Source organism: Notothenia rossii (genome assembly GCF_949606895.1).
Source record: "Notothenia rossii genome assembly, chromosome: 5".
In the NCBI taxonomy this organism is placed as follows: domain Eukaryota; kingdom Metazoa; phylum Chordata; class Actinopteri; order Perciformes; family Nototheniidae; genus Notothenia; species Notothenia rossii.
Genome location: NC_136903.1, coordinates 46,598,025 through 46,615,214, shown reverse-complemented (window position 1 = coordinate 46,615,214; position 17,190 = coordinate 46,598,025). Strand labels below are relative to the sequence as shown.

Here is a 17,190-nt window from a genome sequence, read left to right as displayed (position 1 = left end):
GGACCTTGGCAACAGCAGTTCAGCAGAAACTTCCCTGAATGCAGATTGGAGGAACAAGCTGGAATGTCAAGAGAGGATCTCAAGTTTAAGAAGTTTGCGAAGAGAGTGTTTTTTCAGCAAGAGTCGAAGAAGAAGTGTAAAAGGAAAGGTTTTAAAGATGAGAAGAAGCCTCATCTCAAATCCCAACAAAAGCCCTCTCCTTCAACGGCTGCTCAGAAAGAACCCTGCTACAAACAAAGAAATGGAGAACAGGATGAAGTGGACCAACGTGCTCTACAAGGCCGAAGGACTCAGAGTCAAAGACGACGAGGACATGCTGCGCTCCTCGTTAAGAAAGGAGTGGGGCGATCAAAGCGAGAATATCGTGGAGAAGATGCAGAAACGGCAGGAAGAGACGGAAGAACATCCAACATCAGTGAAATATTTTCCACAGTATTGACTCTTTTCGACTGACAGACTTAAATGACACTAAGGATTATCTTTGACTGAGCCTAGGTGGTGGTACCATAAACGCCAGGGATTTTAGGCCCCATGAAAATATATCACATTGGGCCCCACCACAAGGCCCAGGCCACGCCAACCAAGCACAATTGCTGTAACCACACCTCCAGAACCCCATCGACTCATTTTTTACATTACATGTTACTTGTTAGACGCTTTTATCCAAAACGACTTACATAATCAATACTGTGGACAATCCCACAGGAGCAATTTTGGGGTGAAGTGTCTCAGGGACACAACGACATGCTGACTGCAGTAGGGGTTTGAACCTGTGACCCCCTGATCCAAACACCGAGGCTCTATCCACTGCGCCACACGCCTCATTTATGCTTTAAATAACTCTACCTGTATTGGCTTGCATCTATCTTGTAGTCCAATACTAACTGCACAATATTTACTGACACTGAGCTGTGAAAATATAACAATTATGGGGGGACAGGGCTGCTAAGTCTAGAGATGGATCTGTTGGTCCTGGCACCAGGGGGAGGGACAACTGATTTAGTATGAATAGCTGCTAAAAATGTACCCGCATTTACTAAATGTCAGCTAAAAGAGGAGTGAAATAAAAAACCTGTATAGATATTGACAGTACTTAATGTCAGCTTAGTAAAAAAAAAACATAACAATTATTATTTACAATGGACTAAGCTTAGCTAACAGACACATTTCCACCACTCATAGACCACACCCACCTTTTCTTTGAAAAACTGGGTGACATACTGTCGCCAGTGCTTGAATTGGGCCGGTACTCACCGGTACACAGTACCGGCACTTCTGATTTTTACCCATGTGGTACCGGCACTTCTTACTGAGTACCGGCAAGGTGCCGGTACTCAGTAAAATGCCGGTACTCAGCCGCCGGCAGTATACGTATATATTGTAAACGCAACGCAGCGCAAATGTGGGTCTGACTCTGCCTCACAGAGGGTGACTGGCTGTCTACATGACGTGGCCTGCCGACATTGCCACTTTCATACAGATCATACTAATGCCCTCGATTGGTCTCTGTGTGTCAGTCAAGCTCGGGAGGGTGTGTGTTGGTGTATGTGTGGCGCGAGCGAGCGAGAAAGCGCGCGTACCGGTTACGTGTATTGTTGTTAGCATCTGGTGCTAGCTAGCTGCGCTAACGGATATAAGGAGCTTTTTCAACAACAAGGTGGAGGGAGAGTCCTTTGCTGTCAGACTGAGAGGCTGATAACTACAGCTCTGGTGAGGTAAATTACTCTCTTGAGTCTTAGATAGTTAACTTAGTTTAAGTTATCTCAGTGGGTCTCAAACGGTTCGGTCACCATCTATGTAAACACATATTTCCATTTGAGGGGGTAGTGATGAGTAAAATATGCATGAATAATACAAACAAAATGTTAACTAGGTGAAAAAAGGTAAGATAAACTTGTTGAGAGCTAAAACTAGTCTTTGCTGTTGCCTCAAAGAGGAGCAGGGGGGAGAGGAGGGAGACAGGAGAGGCCGATTCAGGAGCCCAGACACACTCACAACTATAAATGAACCAAAAACAAATAAATAAACAAGTTTCAATGTTTTTTCATATTGGATATTGTATGTTATTGGTTATGGCCATGTACTTATGATTTTATGATTATTTAAATGTATACATTTTTGTTTTATATGGGTGTAGTCTCTTTATTTCCCCCTCAAAATGCATCAGATTGATGCATTTAAGTCCAACATTTAAAAAAAAATCTTACCGGGGGAGCATGCCCCCGGACCCCCCTATAGGATTTGAGGCCCCACTGTTCCCAAATAGATTTGCAATTTTTTTTAAATAGTAATCCATCTCCATATGTTTCTTTTTGGGTAGTAGAATTAATCTAGAGGGCTATCACTTTGTGCAGCAACGCTATTGACAAATAAATCCAGCAAAATGGCACAAAAAACTGGTAGTGGCCTCAGGGACGAGGAGTCATTTAACCAGCCAGTAGGAGTCAAGCTTTACTTTCTTTTATATCCATAAAGAAAAAGTAAATCTGTTTACAGTTGTTTCATTATGGATGTTGAGAGGTATCCATATATCTCTTCATTTTGCTCTCAAATTGCACCAGATTGAAGCATCTAACTTCAATATTTAAAAAAAAATGTTCCCCCCCCCTAGACTAGAGGGTGTCAGGTCCACTCCCCACTTATAAAAATAGCACTTTACCACTGCACCCCCTCTAATCTCAGATGCACCCTGAGTCATTTTGTTTAAGTACAGTGAGCCTTTCTAAAATATACAGTAAAGAGACAAACCCACCAGCATTATAGGATATACTATGACTTTGTGCGAAATACTTGTTGCTGATTTAGAGTACTGGCACCTTTTTTATTCCAATTCAAGCACTGACTGTCGCCCTTTAGTCCCTCTCTCTTGTCTTTCTCTCCTTTCTTTTCTCTTTTGAAAGCCTGACTTTGTGAGTCGTTGAGACATGGTTCACACGTAAGTACTAGCATCCCTGCTCCTCACATGCTCTTACTCTCTGCTAGAAAGTGCCAGCGGTGCTGCACCGCGTTTGGAGGCAGGACCAAACCATTACATGTAAATAGGAGGGGGTGTACAGAGGCTTTGGATAATTAACTTTTGGAAGAAAATAAGTTAAATGAATTGTAAGTTTAGTGATTATCAATATAACGTTATATTAATGTTAATTCTTGATGAATGATGAAAGGTTACTTAAACATTTTTTTCTTAATGTTCTAAAATAGTTTGGGCCCCCGTGGTGAGGGTGTTTGGGGTGGCCAATAGGGTGGCCAGGACAGCCACCCCCCAGCTCCGCCACTGGTGTGGTGTGTGTATGTGTGTGTTAGGGGGGTAACGGTTCACAAACATTTCGGTTCGGTACGTACCTCGGTTTTTAGGTCACGGTTCGGTTCGGTACGTTTTCGGTACAGCAGAAAAAATTATCACATAACATATTTTTTTAATTATTATTAAACTGTGAATAATGTATTCACTCAAATAAATACTAAATATAATAAAATAAACATTAAGGAGCAGCATTTCGATGAACAGAAATAATCTGTATCTGAACTGTACTGTACTAGTACCTAAGTAGCCAGCTTGACATAATGACTTGCTTGTCATTGTATTTTCATGTTTTTTTAAAGAAAATTGAACTTGTCCACTTTGCTTGCCGAAAGGGCAGATCTGCTGGTACTAACAATGTCTCCTGCTGTGGAGAACACCCTCTCGCTAGGGCAGTGGTTCTCAAACTTTTTCTGTCATTCCCCATTTTGAACAGGTGGGCCTTTTCAAGCCCCACCTGTTCCTCGTCGCTCCAATAAAATGGTAGGCCAAGCTTAAAATTGTCAAATGTATCGTTCTATAACAGGGGTCTCCAACCTTTTTTAGGATGAGGGCTACTTTGAAAAAATAAAACAAGTCGTGAGCTACTTTTACTCCTCTTTTTTAGTTTTTTTAGTGTATATATTTAGCACATTTGAACATTATTATATGCTTACCTTTAACCTTTGTGTGCTGTTTGGGTCTGTGGGACCCGTTTTCAATGTTTACTAAAAGAAAATGTATGCAATTTAATTATTTTAACGTGCTTTATTTGGGGGTGGACCTCACCCGGGAAGATCTTTTTTTTAATGTTGAAGTGAAATGCCTCAATCTGGTGCACTTTGAGCAAAAAATGAATTTATGGATACAGCTCTCAACACACTGAAAGGGAGCTGTATACTTTTCAATAATCCAAACATCTTTAGAATATGATCAAAACCAATAACAAATCATTTAAACTTGTTTATTCTGATCTGATGTTACCTAGTTAGCATTCTTTCTTTTTATTTATGCATATTTTACTAATCACTATTTTTTTTTTTTTTACTGTCCTATAGGACATTATTGGAATGATTTCTTACTTTATTTTTTACACCTAGGCTATATTGAATAGATAAATGTGTGCTCTCTCTCGCTCTCTCTCTCTGTCTCGCTCGCTCACAGAGGCTGTGTGCTTGCGTTAAAAAATTATAATAAACATAGGCCTATTTGTAAAGTGGGGGGACACAAACGGGATTTTCGAAAAGTGTCACGGTTAAACTCCTTGTGAAGTGGTGAGGTGCCGCTCCACATTGCTTTTCTTCCCGACTGCAAGGCTGTAAATGGTTTTGGTTTCAGTTGTGTGTGTGTGAGAAGGCTCGGATTGACCATCGGGAGATTCAGGACTTTTCCCGGTGGGCCGCTGCCTTTGGTGGGCCGCTGGCTCTGACATAGGTGAGCCGTGGACTTTCACAGCGCCGGTACCGCACCCGCCGCCGCAGACACCCGCCGTTGCGAGGCTCCGGTGGATCCGGCACTGTGAAAGTCCACCGCCGTTGCGAATCTCCGGCTGTAACAGTCCACTAACGCCCGCAAGGGCCCAGGTTCGATTCCGGCCTGAGGTCCAAAAAAAAAAAAAGATAAAAAAATTAATTAATTAAAAAAAGATTATTTTTTTTTTGTAAAAACTCCCCTTCATCACGTCCATTCGCGACCCACCTATCACATCTCTAGACCCCACCAGTGGGGCGCGCCCCACACTTTGAGAAACGCTGCGCGAGGGACAGAGGTAGCAGATCCAGCCAGGTAGTGCTTTGCTAACATGGCAACATAAGGATATTTGGCGTTTGTAATAGCTTTGGCTCGGTCTAAACTTTAGCGAGTGGTGGAGGCTTAAATGCTAGTGGGAGTTGGGTTTGCACTTCAGTCTTTTTTCTTTTGGTACCGGTGATATTCACATTCGGGTGATGCCTTTTCAAATGAGTGTGCAAGTTTGATGTATTGACAGCTGCGTAACCCATTTTAGTTGAACAATGCAGACAAACAGCTTTGGTTCTGTCCACCTGTCTTTGTCCGTCATCCTTGTACGTAACTGCGAAACCAAAATGTTCCCAAACCGGAGACTGCAATGATGCTGGAGGATTTTCGAGCTCAACTTTATCTGCGTTCGCCATTTCCTGAAATTACTGACTAAATTTGAACGCATCCCTGTGACCAGCTCTCATAGTATGCCTCTCGTCCAATGAATTGACTTGCTCGCTCTATGACGCGTTGAACCCAATGTGAGCAAATTACTCTGAATGCTAATTTCGGTACGGGTACGTATACCGTTACACCCCTAGTGTGTGTGTGTGTGTGTGTGTGTGTGTGTGTGTGTGTGTGTGTGTGTGTGTGTGTGTGTGTGTGTGTGTGTGTGTGTGTGTGTGTGTGTGTGTGTGTGTGTGTGTGTGTGTGTGTGTGTGTGTGTGTGTGTGTGTGTGTGTGTGTGTGTGTGTGTGTGTGTGTGTGTGTGTGTGTGTGTGTGTGTGTGTGTGTGTGTGTGTGTGTGTGTGTGTGTGTGTGTGTGTGTGTGTGTGTGTGTGTGAATGAATGAATTATATGGCCATTACTCTGGGCTGTGTTCAGCATTATAATCCAGGGTTACATAAGCATGTTAATGTGACCAGAGCGTCAGAAACCCAGGGGGCAGCAACAAGAACCAAACACTGCTGTATGGAGACAAAGGAAGGAAAGAAAGAAAGAAAGAAAGAAGGGATCGAAAGGGAAGGGAGATGAAAATAAAAATAAATTAATAATGGAGAGAGTGACTACTAAAATTGCTACGTATAAAAGTAAGAAAATAACAAGGGAAGGACAAATGGGTCCCAGAGAACAGAAAGAGTGCAAAAATCTAAGACGGTCAGGTAAGGAAAAAGGAACACACAATAAAAAGAAAACCAGAAAAAGGTGGGATTAATAAAATAGTTAGAAGAGTAGAAAGAGTAGAACAACAAATGAATGAACAAACTAAACCCCAGGGGAAAGAGGAGAAAAGGGATAAGGGCACTGAAAGGCAATACAAAATGAAAAAGGAGAGATAAAAAATGTACATAAAAAATGTAGCGCGTTCTTTTAAGAAAAGGGCAGAAATATTAAAAGAGAAAAAACAATGTGGGAATAATGGATGAATTAACCAAGGAAAATAAAGAAATCAGCAAAAAAGGAAATAAGAAGAGAGAAGAAAGAAGAACATATAAACTTAATTAAAAAGCCAACTTAAATTCTCTGAAATGTGTGGCTGCTGTCTCTCTGAACATGGTGAGATTTCTCTCACCTTTCTCATGGAGAAAGCAGCTGCTTCCATTCCACTGTCAGCCGGGATGACTGATGGGAGTCGAGTGAAGTGCATTTCAACATTCAAAATGAGAAAGCGTTGTGGGAAATGGCAGGAACACCATCTACACCTTTCACTGTGTATCGGAGAGCTGTCACAGCTCAGAGTGAATGGCCACCTATCGAGCCTGACAAAAGAACACAAAGTGTCTGAAAGTCCTGAGAGGGGGGGGGGGCATGGCCAGAAGAACCCCCACCTCGCAACTGTCAGCCGCCTCTCTGTCAGTAATATCCCATCAAACAGCGTCTTACAGCTTCCAAAACCCTTTGCCGGTGTCACAAATTTCAATCAGGGGGACCCTCTCTTTGGCTTTTGTTTCCCCATTGCATCTCTTCCTCCTCTCACCTGCTGGTGTTTGTTTGGTGTCCGACTCCATGAAGGCCGACAGCCTTTCAGTCTCAGCTCCTTTAACACACCCCGGCCACACAGTGACACACACACTCCCCTGGCATCCCGCTTAGCAAAATGGAAAAAAAGAGCTTGGCTTTGCACACCTCTCCACTCTCATCAGCATCTCATGCTGTCTCTGAGTCTTTCTCTTTGTTTCCCCTCTCTGTGTTTCTGCCTCACGCAGCCGGGGGTCCTGCAGCAGTGACTGCTGTACAAGAAGTTTGGAGACAAAAGAAGTGGACAGGCTTTTTTGCCGGAAGAACTTCCACTCAATGCCGTTGCTGTTGTCTGTTGGGCTTGGTAATGCTTGATTTTTTTTATTTACCAATATCAAACTTGTTTTTGAGATCTCACTTTTGAAAATATGTCTGTGAATAAAAATCCTGGATCAAATTAGCTCATGTTATTCAACCCTCCTGTGGTGGTAGTTTCTCCCACCTTACTTTGGTGTTCCAGGTCAAATTTGACCTGCTTTAACTGCTCTACATTAACTAAAAAAACATTATTTAAGGTTAATTTAAGCTGTAAACTGTGTCGCAGACTACTGGTCCACATGAATAACTGCAGGGAATATACAAAGAATGGACACTGAAAATGTATTCCAAAATGTACAAGGTTATGGATTTAGGTGTGTGCTCACTGATGGAAGAACATCATCTAAGGTTACCCATTCATTTCCTAAGGGGGCCATTTTTGACCGGGACACCATGTGTTTACAAATTTGTAATTTTGTATATGTTCAAATGCCTACTGTGGAGGATATCATAACCATGACCTTGAAGCAATCAAATTTAAAACAGGAAGGTTAAAAAGGGTTGCACCACCCAGTGGAGGAACGTCAGGCCCGGCAAGGCCTTCTCTGCTGGCCTAAACACTATCAGAATCACTCGCTACATTTTTTCATTATGTATTCAATTATTTCCAATAATCTATTCTCTTCATCTTATAGCTTTCTCTTTGAGTGAATTAATGGAACCATTTAAAACATTATTTGGGAAAGAAAGAAGGATGGCTTTTGTGTACAAATAATAAAACGAATTGGTGAGTAAATTATATAAGACTTTTATTTAAATATATTTTTATTTTATGAAGTAAATATTGATTCTTCTGCTAAAGAGGATATATGTTGTCAGCGGTGGCTTCAGTGAAAGGAGACTTGTTCAATTGTGTTTCCTGCTTAAGTAATGGCATTGATTCTCGCTGCATTAGATATCTGTCTGTGATGCAATGCCCTGTTATTCTGCCTCTTCAAGCTTTTTGCTTTTAGCTTCTCCACCTGTAGAGGCAGCAGCAGACTGCTGTTCTCACACAGGAAGCCTGGTAAAGCCTGGGACCCAGCCCATTGAAACATTTTCACTGAAGTGGACATTTTGTTAACATGCATCTCCTTTTACTCTTGTGAGCTACTGTATCAGTCTCTGCTGCCCCGTACAGAGGACGTCCTGTGTACCAATTTCCAGTCATTGGTTAAAATTGCATGCTGGGAAATTCCTCTTTCTTTTCATCCAAAATGGCCGGCATACCAAATCAAAATGTAATAGAAGCAGGAGGAGAAGTGCAATATTGTTCATTAATTACTATTTTTAACATGAAAATCATATGTTGTTGTTTATGAAATAACAGCTGTTTTATAAAAGTCCATTCTAGTGGACGTCAGGACCGTCTTCATGGACTTAATGACTCAATATTGTTGCAGGAGACGGAACGGAAGCAGACATTTTCTGTACCAGATAGTTAGGGAGATTCAGATGTTGAGCTCTAAGATGATGAGAGAGATGAGGATTTCACACTTGGGATAGAAGAGGGTCAAGAAGAAGGGTGGAAGATGCAGGATGCTCCATGAGCGCACAGACACAGACAGAGAGACAGATAGGGACGAGCTGAGTAGAGTAGCACGTATGTGTTATTGTTGTTTTTATTTGAAGTGGAGCCATAAAAAATGAGAATTGCCTCAGGAATGCAAGCTTTGTTTCTATGAGCATGGTCAAATGGAGACCACATCCATACATCTCGTTGAGATGACCCTACAGCCCGTGCCGACTGGAGTCAATGAGGTACTTTTCCCACTACATTGACTACAAAGTCTCTGAAGATCTACAAAGTCTCTGAAGATCTAGAAAGATTCACCAAAACTAGTTTTTTAGTGACCAAATAAACACAATGTCTAGATCAATTACTTATTTATGTTTTAAATAAAGGTGAATGTATTATTGTTGCAATACGTTTCATAGTTTATCTGTTAATTGTGGCTGTCTTTTCAAACAAAAATGGTCTTGACGTCCTCTACAGTGGACAAACTGTAACATTCAAAAATGTAATTTAATTAAAAAAAGTCTAAATTGCTAAATGTTTTTTAACCCTAAATAAAACCCTTTTTCCCTGGAGGGTACGATGCGTGTCTACCACCGAACAACAGACACAGTTCGCGAAATCCAAATGATCCGGCAGTGGACTTGATTAAGACGTTGAAATGGAAGAATGGAGACCGAGAGACAAGAGAGCAAAGTGAGAGGCTGGTGGTGGAAAGTTCATGTTCAGCACTCACCTGAGAGTGTGAGAGAAACAGGCCGGACCCTCCCTCTCCTCTTCCCTCTCCTCCTCTGTCCTCCTCCCTCTCCTCCTCCCTCTCCTCCTCCTCCCTCTCCTCCTCCACCCTTCTCCCTCTACTCCTCTCTCCTCCTCCCTTCTCCCTCTCCTCCTCTCTCCTCATCCTCCCTCTCCTCTTCCCTCTCCTCCTCCTCCCTCTCCTCCTTTCTCCCCCTCCTTCTCCTCCTCCTCTCTCCTCCTCCTCCTCCCTCTCCTCTTCCATCCTTCTCCCTCTCCTCCTCCTCCCTCTCCTCCTCCTCCCTCTCCTCTTCTCTCCTCCTCCATCCTCCTCCCTGTCCTCCTCCTCCCTGTCCTCCTCCCTCTCCTCCTCTGTCCTCCTCCTCCTCCTCTGTCCTCCTCCTCTCTCCTCCTCCATCTCCTCCTCCCTCTCCTCATCTCTCCTCCTCCTCCCTCTCCTCCTCTCTCCTCCTCCTCCCTCTCCTCCTCCATCCTTCTCCCTCTCCTCCTCCTCCCTCTCCTCCTCCCTCTCCTCTTCCCTCTCCTCCTCCATCCTTCTCCCTCTCCTCCTCCATCCTTCTCCCTGTCCTCCTCCTCCCTCTCCTCCTCTGTCCTCCTTCTCCTCTGTCCTCCTCCTCCTCTGTCCTCCTCCTCTGTCCTCCTCCTCCTCTCTCCTCCTCCTCCCTCTCCTCCTCCATGCTTCTCCCTGTCCTCCTCCCTCTCCTCCTCCCTCTCCTCCTCTGTCCTCCTCCTCCTCTGTCCTCCTCCTCTGTCCTCCTCCTCCTCCTCCTCCTCCTAAGTGGCCACCAGAATAAGAATTGATCCAACAAATATGATGAAAAACAGATGAAACCCTAAGAGGCACGCTCAGCTGAGCAGAACCGCTGATGGAAAAACTAAATCAGACACTGCTCCACGCTCGGGTATCATTAGCGCCTCTGCACTTAATATCATCATTACTTTAGTTATCATTATCAGACCTATTCATCTTTAGTTTCCCCCTTTGTGCTACAAAACACATTCATTTCCCCCAAACATCCACAGCAAAACAGAAGGGTCTCTCTCTCTCTCTCTCTCTCTCTCAGGCAGCTTCCTCCTAATGTCACGGCGACAGCGATCAAAGCAGCATCCTACATGGATAACTGCCTGAACCCCCACCCATCCCTGCTGCATCTTACACACACACACACACACACACACACACACACACACACACACACACACACACACACACACACACACACACACACACACACACACACACACACACACACACACTAACGACACAGTATCTTTTAATCAATCTATTAAGGAGAGCCTGGATGTGTTGACAGGCCCTCTCTGACTGATAAAGTGACCCGTGCAGTGTTTCCTGGCCACAGCGAGGCCAGATAATAGCTCGGTGAGCCCTGAGATGATGATAATGTTGGCAATCGAGGGCCACAGAGCATATCCAATCCCTTCCCTAAATGTCAGCCTTCTCCCCATATCGCTGCGACATCGGGGCTCAGAGAAAAGGCTTGTGACAAGGAGGCCTGCTTAGAATGGTTAACAACCCCCCCGTCTCATTTGATGCTGCATTTAAAAGAAAAAGGAAAGGGGAACGTATGTGTGCATAGAGAAAGAAGATTTAAAAAAAATAGCAAAGAAAAGAGACAGAGATGGATGGAGGGAGGGTGGTGGGTTTGTGGGGGGGGGAGGAAGATGTGCTAGCTCAGGCGCTTGTTGTGAGATTACAATGACTGTTCTGTTTTTCCTCCTAGCCATCAGCGACAGGGCCCATTCATTTTCACAGCAGAGAGCGACAGATTGAAGGCCATACATCTCTTTCTTTCCCTGTCTCCTCTGTCTCCTTCTTTTCTCTCTTTCTCCCTCTCTTGTGTGTTTGGTTAACCCAGGGCTGATGACAGTGACAGCGGTGTGATGCTTCAGCGCCGATACCGCACGGCACGCCGCAGACGGAGAAGAAAAGTGACGCCCCGCGGTGCAGTGCAGTGCAGTGCTCTCCATCCCAAGAAAACCGATGTTTGCGTGGCTGCAAAGCGGCCATTATGTGGGCGACTGGGGGCGTGTTGGCAGGGCCAGGTCACTGTGCACACCAGCTTCCCGTGTTTCTAACGGCTGAATCACTGCGGGTGTGCTCTGCAGCGAGCTATGACATTATTAAGGTGGACTCCTGAGTAAACAATGCACTCTATTCTGCGAAAGCTTGGAGGATAAAACGCTTACCCATGCTCGGCCAGCACTACAGGTGCTGAGGCCGTAATAACAGCTGAAGAATCACAGGGAGCTGCTTCAGAGGGGAGCTCCAGGCTGTAGAAATCAGCAGACAAAACCAAACTGAATGTACGTAAAGAAGAGAAAAACGACTGCTGCCATTCTCAGGCAGCATCTAATGGTATGTTCATCTAAAAAGGGGTGAGAATATGTACCACACTCATTTAAGATGATCAAATAAACAAACAAGACAAGACTCAATTATTCTCAAATAAACTCAAAAACTGAAACGTTGACTTTAATTAAATGTTTTATGTCAACAGATTTCACATAACTGTATACGGTTAGTTAAGAGCAATAATATTACATTTAAATAAAAAATATTAGGTTCAACTCAAGATTATTTATTAAAGTCAACCTTTTCCAGTGTCGTATAGCAGGACTTTAGTTAAATGTGAAACGTGGCTTGGACTCTGTATGAAAGTGAACACGAGCCTGACTTTCATCAGAGACAAATCTTAAGATGATCATAATTCCTTATAGTGAAACAGGACCAACAAGCAGATACGCTATCCTTCCTGAATCTATTTATATGGTATCTTATTTATAATTTAAAATGGTATGTTCCATGTATCTTTTCTGACTTCTCATGTGATTATCTGTTTCATAATGTGGTTTGTTGTACTGACACTCATTTCTTGACACATTTGTATTGTAACCATGTTAAATAACCAACCAACTGGCAAAAGAGTGCCGCGGGGGTGCAATTATTTTCATATTGTTTTGAGAGAAATATTTTTACTTTGCAATCAAATACTTAATGAATCAATACAAAAAATGTGTGTGTATGGATATGTGGGTGTCATTTTAGAATGCTTATACAAAGAGGGAATCTTTTCAGAAACTATCAGAATGTGACTCATATTATCCTCACTTATACATGTAAAATAAGTCGGTCCAATCATCAGAAATGAATTATTTATTTTCCATTTTTATATCTGATTATACATCATCAGCCACCAAGGCAATCCACATTTGCATGTGTCCTACAGATGACATGTTTTTTTATGGAAAGCAGATCCTGCATTTCTCTGTGCTTCTCCAAGCCAATCTCCCGGATAAGAGTCGTATTTATAGGAGTGGAAGGAAGGAGAGCTGAGAGCCGGCGGAGGATGATACCCAGCGGGAGAGAAGCACACTCGTCTGTTTCTACATCATCCAGTCACCAACACCAAGCTGCTATCATGACAACGAGCCGAGGGGAGCGTCAGGTCAAAAGAGAGGGAGGGATGATCAATGTTTCAGGTGACAGTGCACAAATCCCCAGAAATTCCTCATGTGGCTGAAGCCTCGCACCCCGGAGCTGAATATCAACCCCTCTGTCCTTCTGTCCAAATTCCCTACATTTCCATAGCTCCTATTTCAATGGAACACATGTTTCCCAAACCAAAGAGATATTTTTGGTTTGATTTATTATCTGTCCAAAGTACATAAAGTGGCATGCAGCTGATATGTTTTTTTGTTTTTTTATCAAAGTGTATTAAATCATTACATGCATCTGTTTAATGTGTTGTGTGTTCTTTTACTGAACACACTGAAGCCATATGGTTAAACCTTCTATTAAGCCATATGATATCTTTACTCAAATACATTTCATATAAACGTACATATTAAAACTGTGAGGGATTGTGTGTGTGTGTGTGTGTGTGTGTGTGTGTGTGTGTGTGTGTGTGTGTGTGTGTGTGTGTGTGTGTGTGTGTGTGTGTGTGTGTGTGTGTGTGTGTGTGTGTGTGTGTGTGTGTGTGTGTGTGTGTGTGTGTGTGTGTGTGTGTGTGTGTGTGTGTGTGTGTGTGTGTGTGTGTGTGTGTGTGTGTGTGTGTGTGTGTTTCATGACATGTCTTCAGCTTCATAAGAAATATGGGAGCTAATCTAGGCGAGGTGAAACTAGGCTAATACTTGGTGGACTAAGCGGCTCCGATAAGGTGTCGTGCCTGACGGCTCCAACGCACACTCAGAGAGGGTTTGGGGGCCAACAAGGGTTCACAATGCAATAAAGGGTCCATTTATGTACATCTTAAGTCTTTATTTATATTGTGTTTTTTAAAAGACTCTGGTTTTGTTCACACTGCTTTACACACCACTTTAAGAGCAGTGCTGGGTCATGGATATCGGTTCAAACTCAAGGCATCACACAACTCTTATATATTGTCAAGGACTTTCTGTTAATGTTCATTTTAAATGTGTAATGTAATCATTTTAAAAGCAAACAATGACAGTTCTGATCTCCTCTGCTGCTCCGCACACACATAACAGATTCACCGTTCTCTTTTTCTTTTCCTGTGCGTTGATTTAGTTTGAGATGGAAATCATGCCCTGTGATAAAGATATCGAGTATTAGGTTTGAGATATTTGGATATTAACCTTTTTGTTCTCCTTATTGTCCATATTGTTAGAACTCTATATCTGAAAATATTGATTCATATTGGACAGAAGAGGCTTACAGAGTTCCTCTGTAGAGTATGATCAATATGTACTGTATATAAATCCAGGCTGCTTGTATAACGAACATGAGAACATCAGAATAGATGTGTTGGAGCGGACAGCCAGTTTGTGTGTGAAATATGTATATGGTGGATCTTTCACAGCTGGGGGAATATACAGACCGTCTGGTCAAGGTCAAATTAGTTTTAATGGATTTATTTTCCAGTTTGATACATGTTCCTCATCCTTTCAATCTGAGAAAAAAGGCACCAATAAGGTTTTGTTCCTCTTCTGGTTCTGGCTCCTGAAGGACTTCGGAACTCACAGAGTGGGCTCCGAAGGCCCCAGGAGGGCCAAGGAGTCTTTGATTTAGCAGAGGGTCCCCATTTGCTAAATTATTTTTAAATAGTTCAAATGTATTATAATAGCAGGAGATTAGCACAATTAGAGACAGTTTGTTTCACTCTCAGATCTTATTGTTAGTGGATCTCCTGTCCCCTCAGCACAGATTTAGCCTCAGCTGAAGTTTGGGGGTATGTGTGGTGAGTGTGTGGAGCTTCACAGCCCGGCTGTCTGCTTCAGGCGCGGAGATAATGCGCCGCCGGCTGACAACACATCAGAGATCCTCACGTTTTGATCCTCGCGTTTTTATCCACGCATACAACTGACCCAACTACCAACCTTCCCATACTGCTCCTCTAACGGTGTCAACCCCATTGTATACTATTTCCCAGTTTGATTGCTTTCTGCAGGTTGAAAAGAAAATAAATAAAATAAAAGGTGGAACGGGAGAGAGGACTTCCACCAAACAGGAGAAAATACGCTCATCGTTACTTGTGGTACCGACATGAGGAGGTTCACACAGGTCAATCAGCAGCACACAGATCCTTCCACTAACTGTCGACTTTATTCTAACAGCCTAGAATAGATGCGTGTCGTCCGGACACTGCCACATTCCTTCATAGACGGGAGCCACAGAAACAGCAGTGTATGAAAAACTTACCGGGATGACAGTCGGCCCAGAGCAGCACGCAGGCAGGCAGGATGAGAGAGAAAATCCACCAGCAGCAACAACACGATTGCAGTAGCCTCCACATTGTAGTAAGGTGCCCGTCGACATACAAACAATAAGCAGCAACAACTGTTGAGTTTCTCCCTTTTGCGGGTAAATCAGCGACGCCTCCGCTGCGTAAAAACAGTGCCGGGGACGCAGCGCACAGCGGTGAAGGTGGAGGGCGAAGAGATGTTTAGAGGTCCAGGAAAGAGTCTTTTCGTCCCAAAATCCCCCCGATATCCCCGGATCTGAACATATCACTCTACCGGTGGTTACGGAGGAGCGTGTGCATGCGGCTCACAGGAGACTAGCAGCGCGCTGCCGCTCTGAAAGAGGCGGCGGTGGAGGCAGCGTTCGGCGGGCACGCAGAGAGGGGAGAGTCGGTGTTGGTGTTGGTGTAGGTGATGGAGTGGTGCTGGAAGCTTTCCATTCCTCAGACCATCCAGGAAATAGCGCGTGAGCCCAAGTCTGGCAGGGACTTTAAAACAGTCTTGATGGGAGAGAGAGGATGAGAGAGAGAGGATGGAGAGAGAGAGGCACTCCTCCGGATCCTAGCGCCGGCTGCAGAGCGCAGGCTCCCAGTATATAACATGCAAATGTCCCATAATAATAGGTTATATGTCAGACATGTTCTCCCCAGGGATCATCCATCATTTTGTTCGTGTTAATGACTCCAAAATAGATCCGCATTACACGAAAGCATCCCTGTTTCTCTATCCCAGAATAGGTGACCTAAGGACATCCCACGTGGAAGGACTGTGTGTAGTCCTTAGGCCAGATACATAATGCATCAATGAATGCAATGCAAGGTGAGGTAGTCTCCACTAAACGTTGACTAATGAATGGTGAGATGTTGTATTACTATCACTGAATGCAAGCATGTGGTCTGTTATCCCCGGAGGTGTGAGAAGTATCTTGTACTAAAGTATAGGTAGAAGTACCAGAGTGTAGGAATACACAGGAAGTACCAACTTATTAAAAAAAAAAGTAAAACTATTATATGATAGTAAAAAAGTATCAGCATCAACATTTAGTTAAAGTAGCAAAAGTAAAAGTAGTGGTGGTGCAGATTTTTCCATCTAAGGTATTAAATAGATGTGGTGGGTACACCATTTACCTCTGAATTGTGGTGAGGTCATAAGGTAGCAAATGATAAAAATACTCAAGTAAAGTACAAGTCCATCAACATTTTTCTTAAGTACAGTAATTGAGTACATCTACTTAGTTAATAGACACCACTGGTTATCGTGCAGGGTCACTTCAAAATTATTTAGCTCCTGATCAGAACTTGAACCAGGCCGTCCTCCACGCCCTTCCTCTGTGTATCGCCTGTGAGAGTCATCTACTGTCGGTAACCACTGTTTAATGTTTGTAAGTACACACTGTTGTTTTTGTTGGGATGACACACATCAGGAAAACACTAGGCCTGATGTTAACATGCATGAAGGCCTTTCACATTAGCTCTGCAGGACCTCTGAGCTGCTGGACCTTCATCAGACACCGGGGACATACAGCACTTCATTCGGTTATTTTAAGAGTGGAGACATTCTCCAAAACAACTTGACTTCATGAAAGAAAAACATCGAACTGCACCAGTTACTTTACACAAAATACACGATAATTCCAGAAACCAACAGCCAGACACATGAAAGCTGGTATTAAAAAACCTGGAAAGAGTACAGCAGTTTCCACCGCTGGGCTGCTAAACAAAAAGTGCAATACTCTTTTGAATACCAATATATTATGCACTTTAGAACCTTTGAATGCACTTTATAGCTTTTAACACCATTGCTCTTAATTATGTATTACCCCCTGTGTGATTGATTGCAGTCCTGCTGGGGTCTTTTTTATTGTTCTATTTTCGTCACTGGG

The 17,190-nt window shown here is 43.3% G+C and overlaps 1 protein-coding gene across 1 annotated transcript in view; it reads right to left on the bottom strand.

Moving 5' to 3' along the window:
- The window catches only part of LOC307039451 (receptor-type tyrosine-protein phosphatase gamma-like), a 1,005,384-nt gene extending 989,572 nt beyond the window's left edge, over nt 1–15,812 (bottom strand). Inside the window, exon 1 of the mRNA XM_079681553.1 lies at nt 15,268–15,812. Within this exon, the coding sequence (XP_079537679.1) occupies nt 15,268–15,361 (94 nt within the window). The 5' untranslated portion in view covers nt 15,362–15,812. The remainder of the gene's footprint in view (nt 1–15,267) is intronic.
- Nucleotides 15,813–17,190: the final 1,378 nt, after the last annotated feature.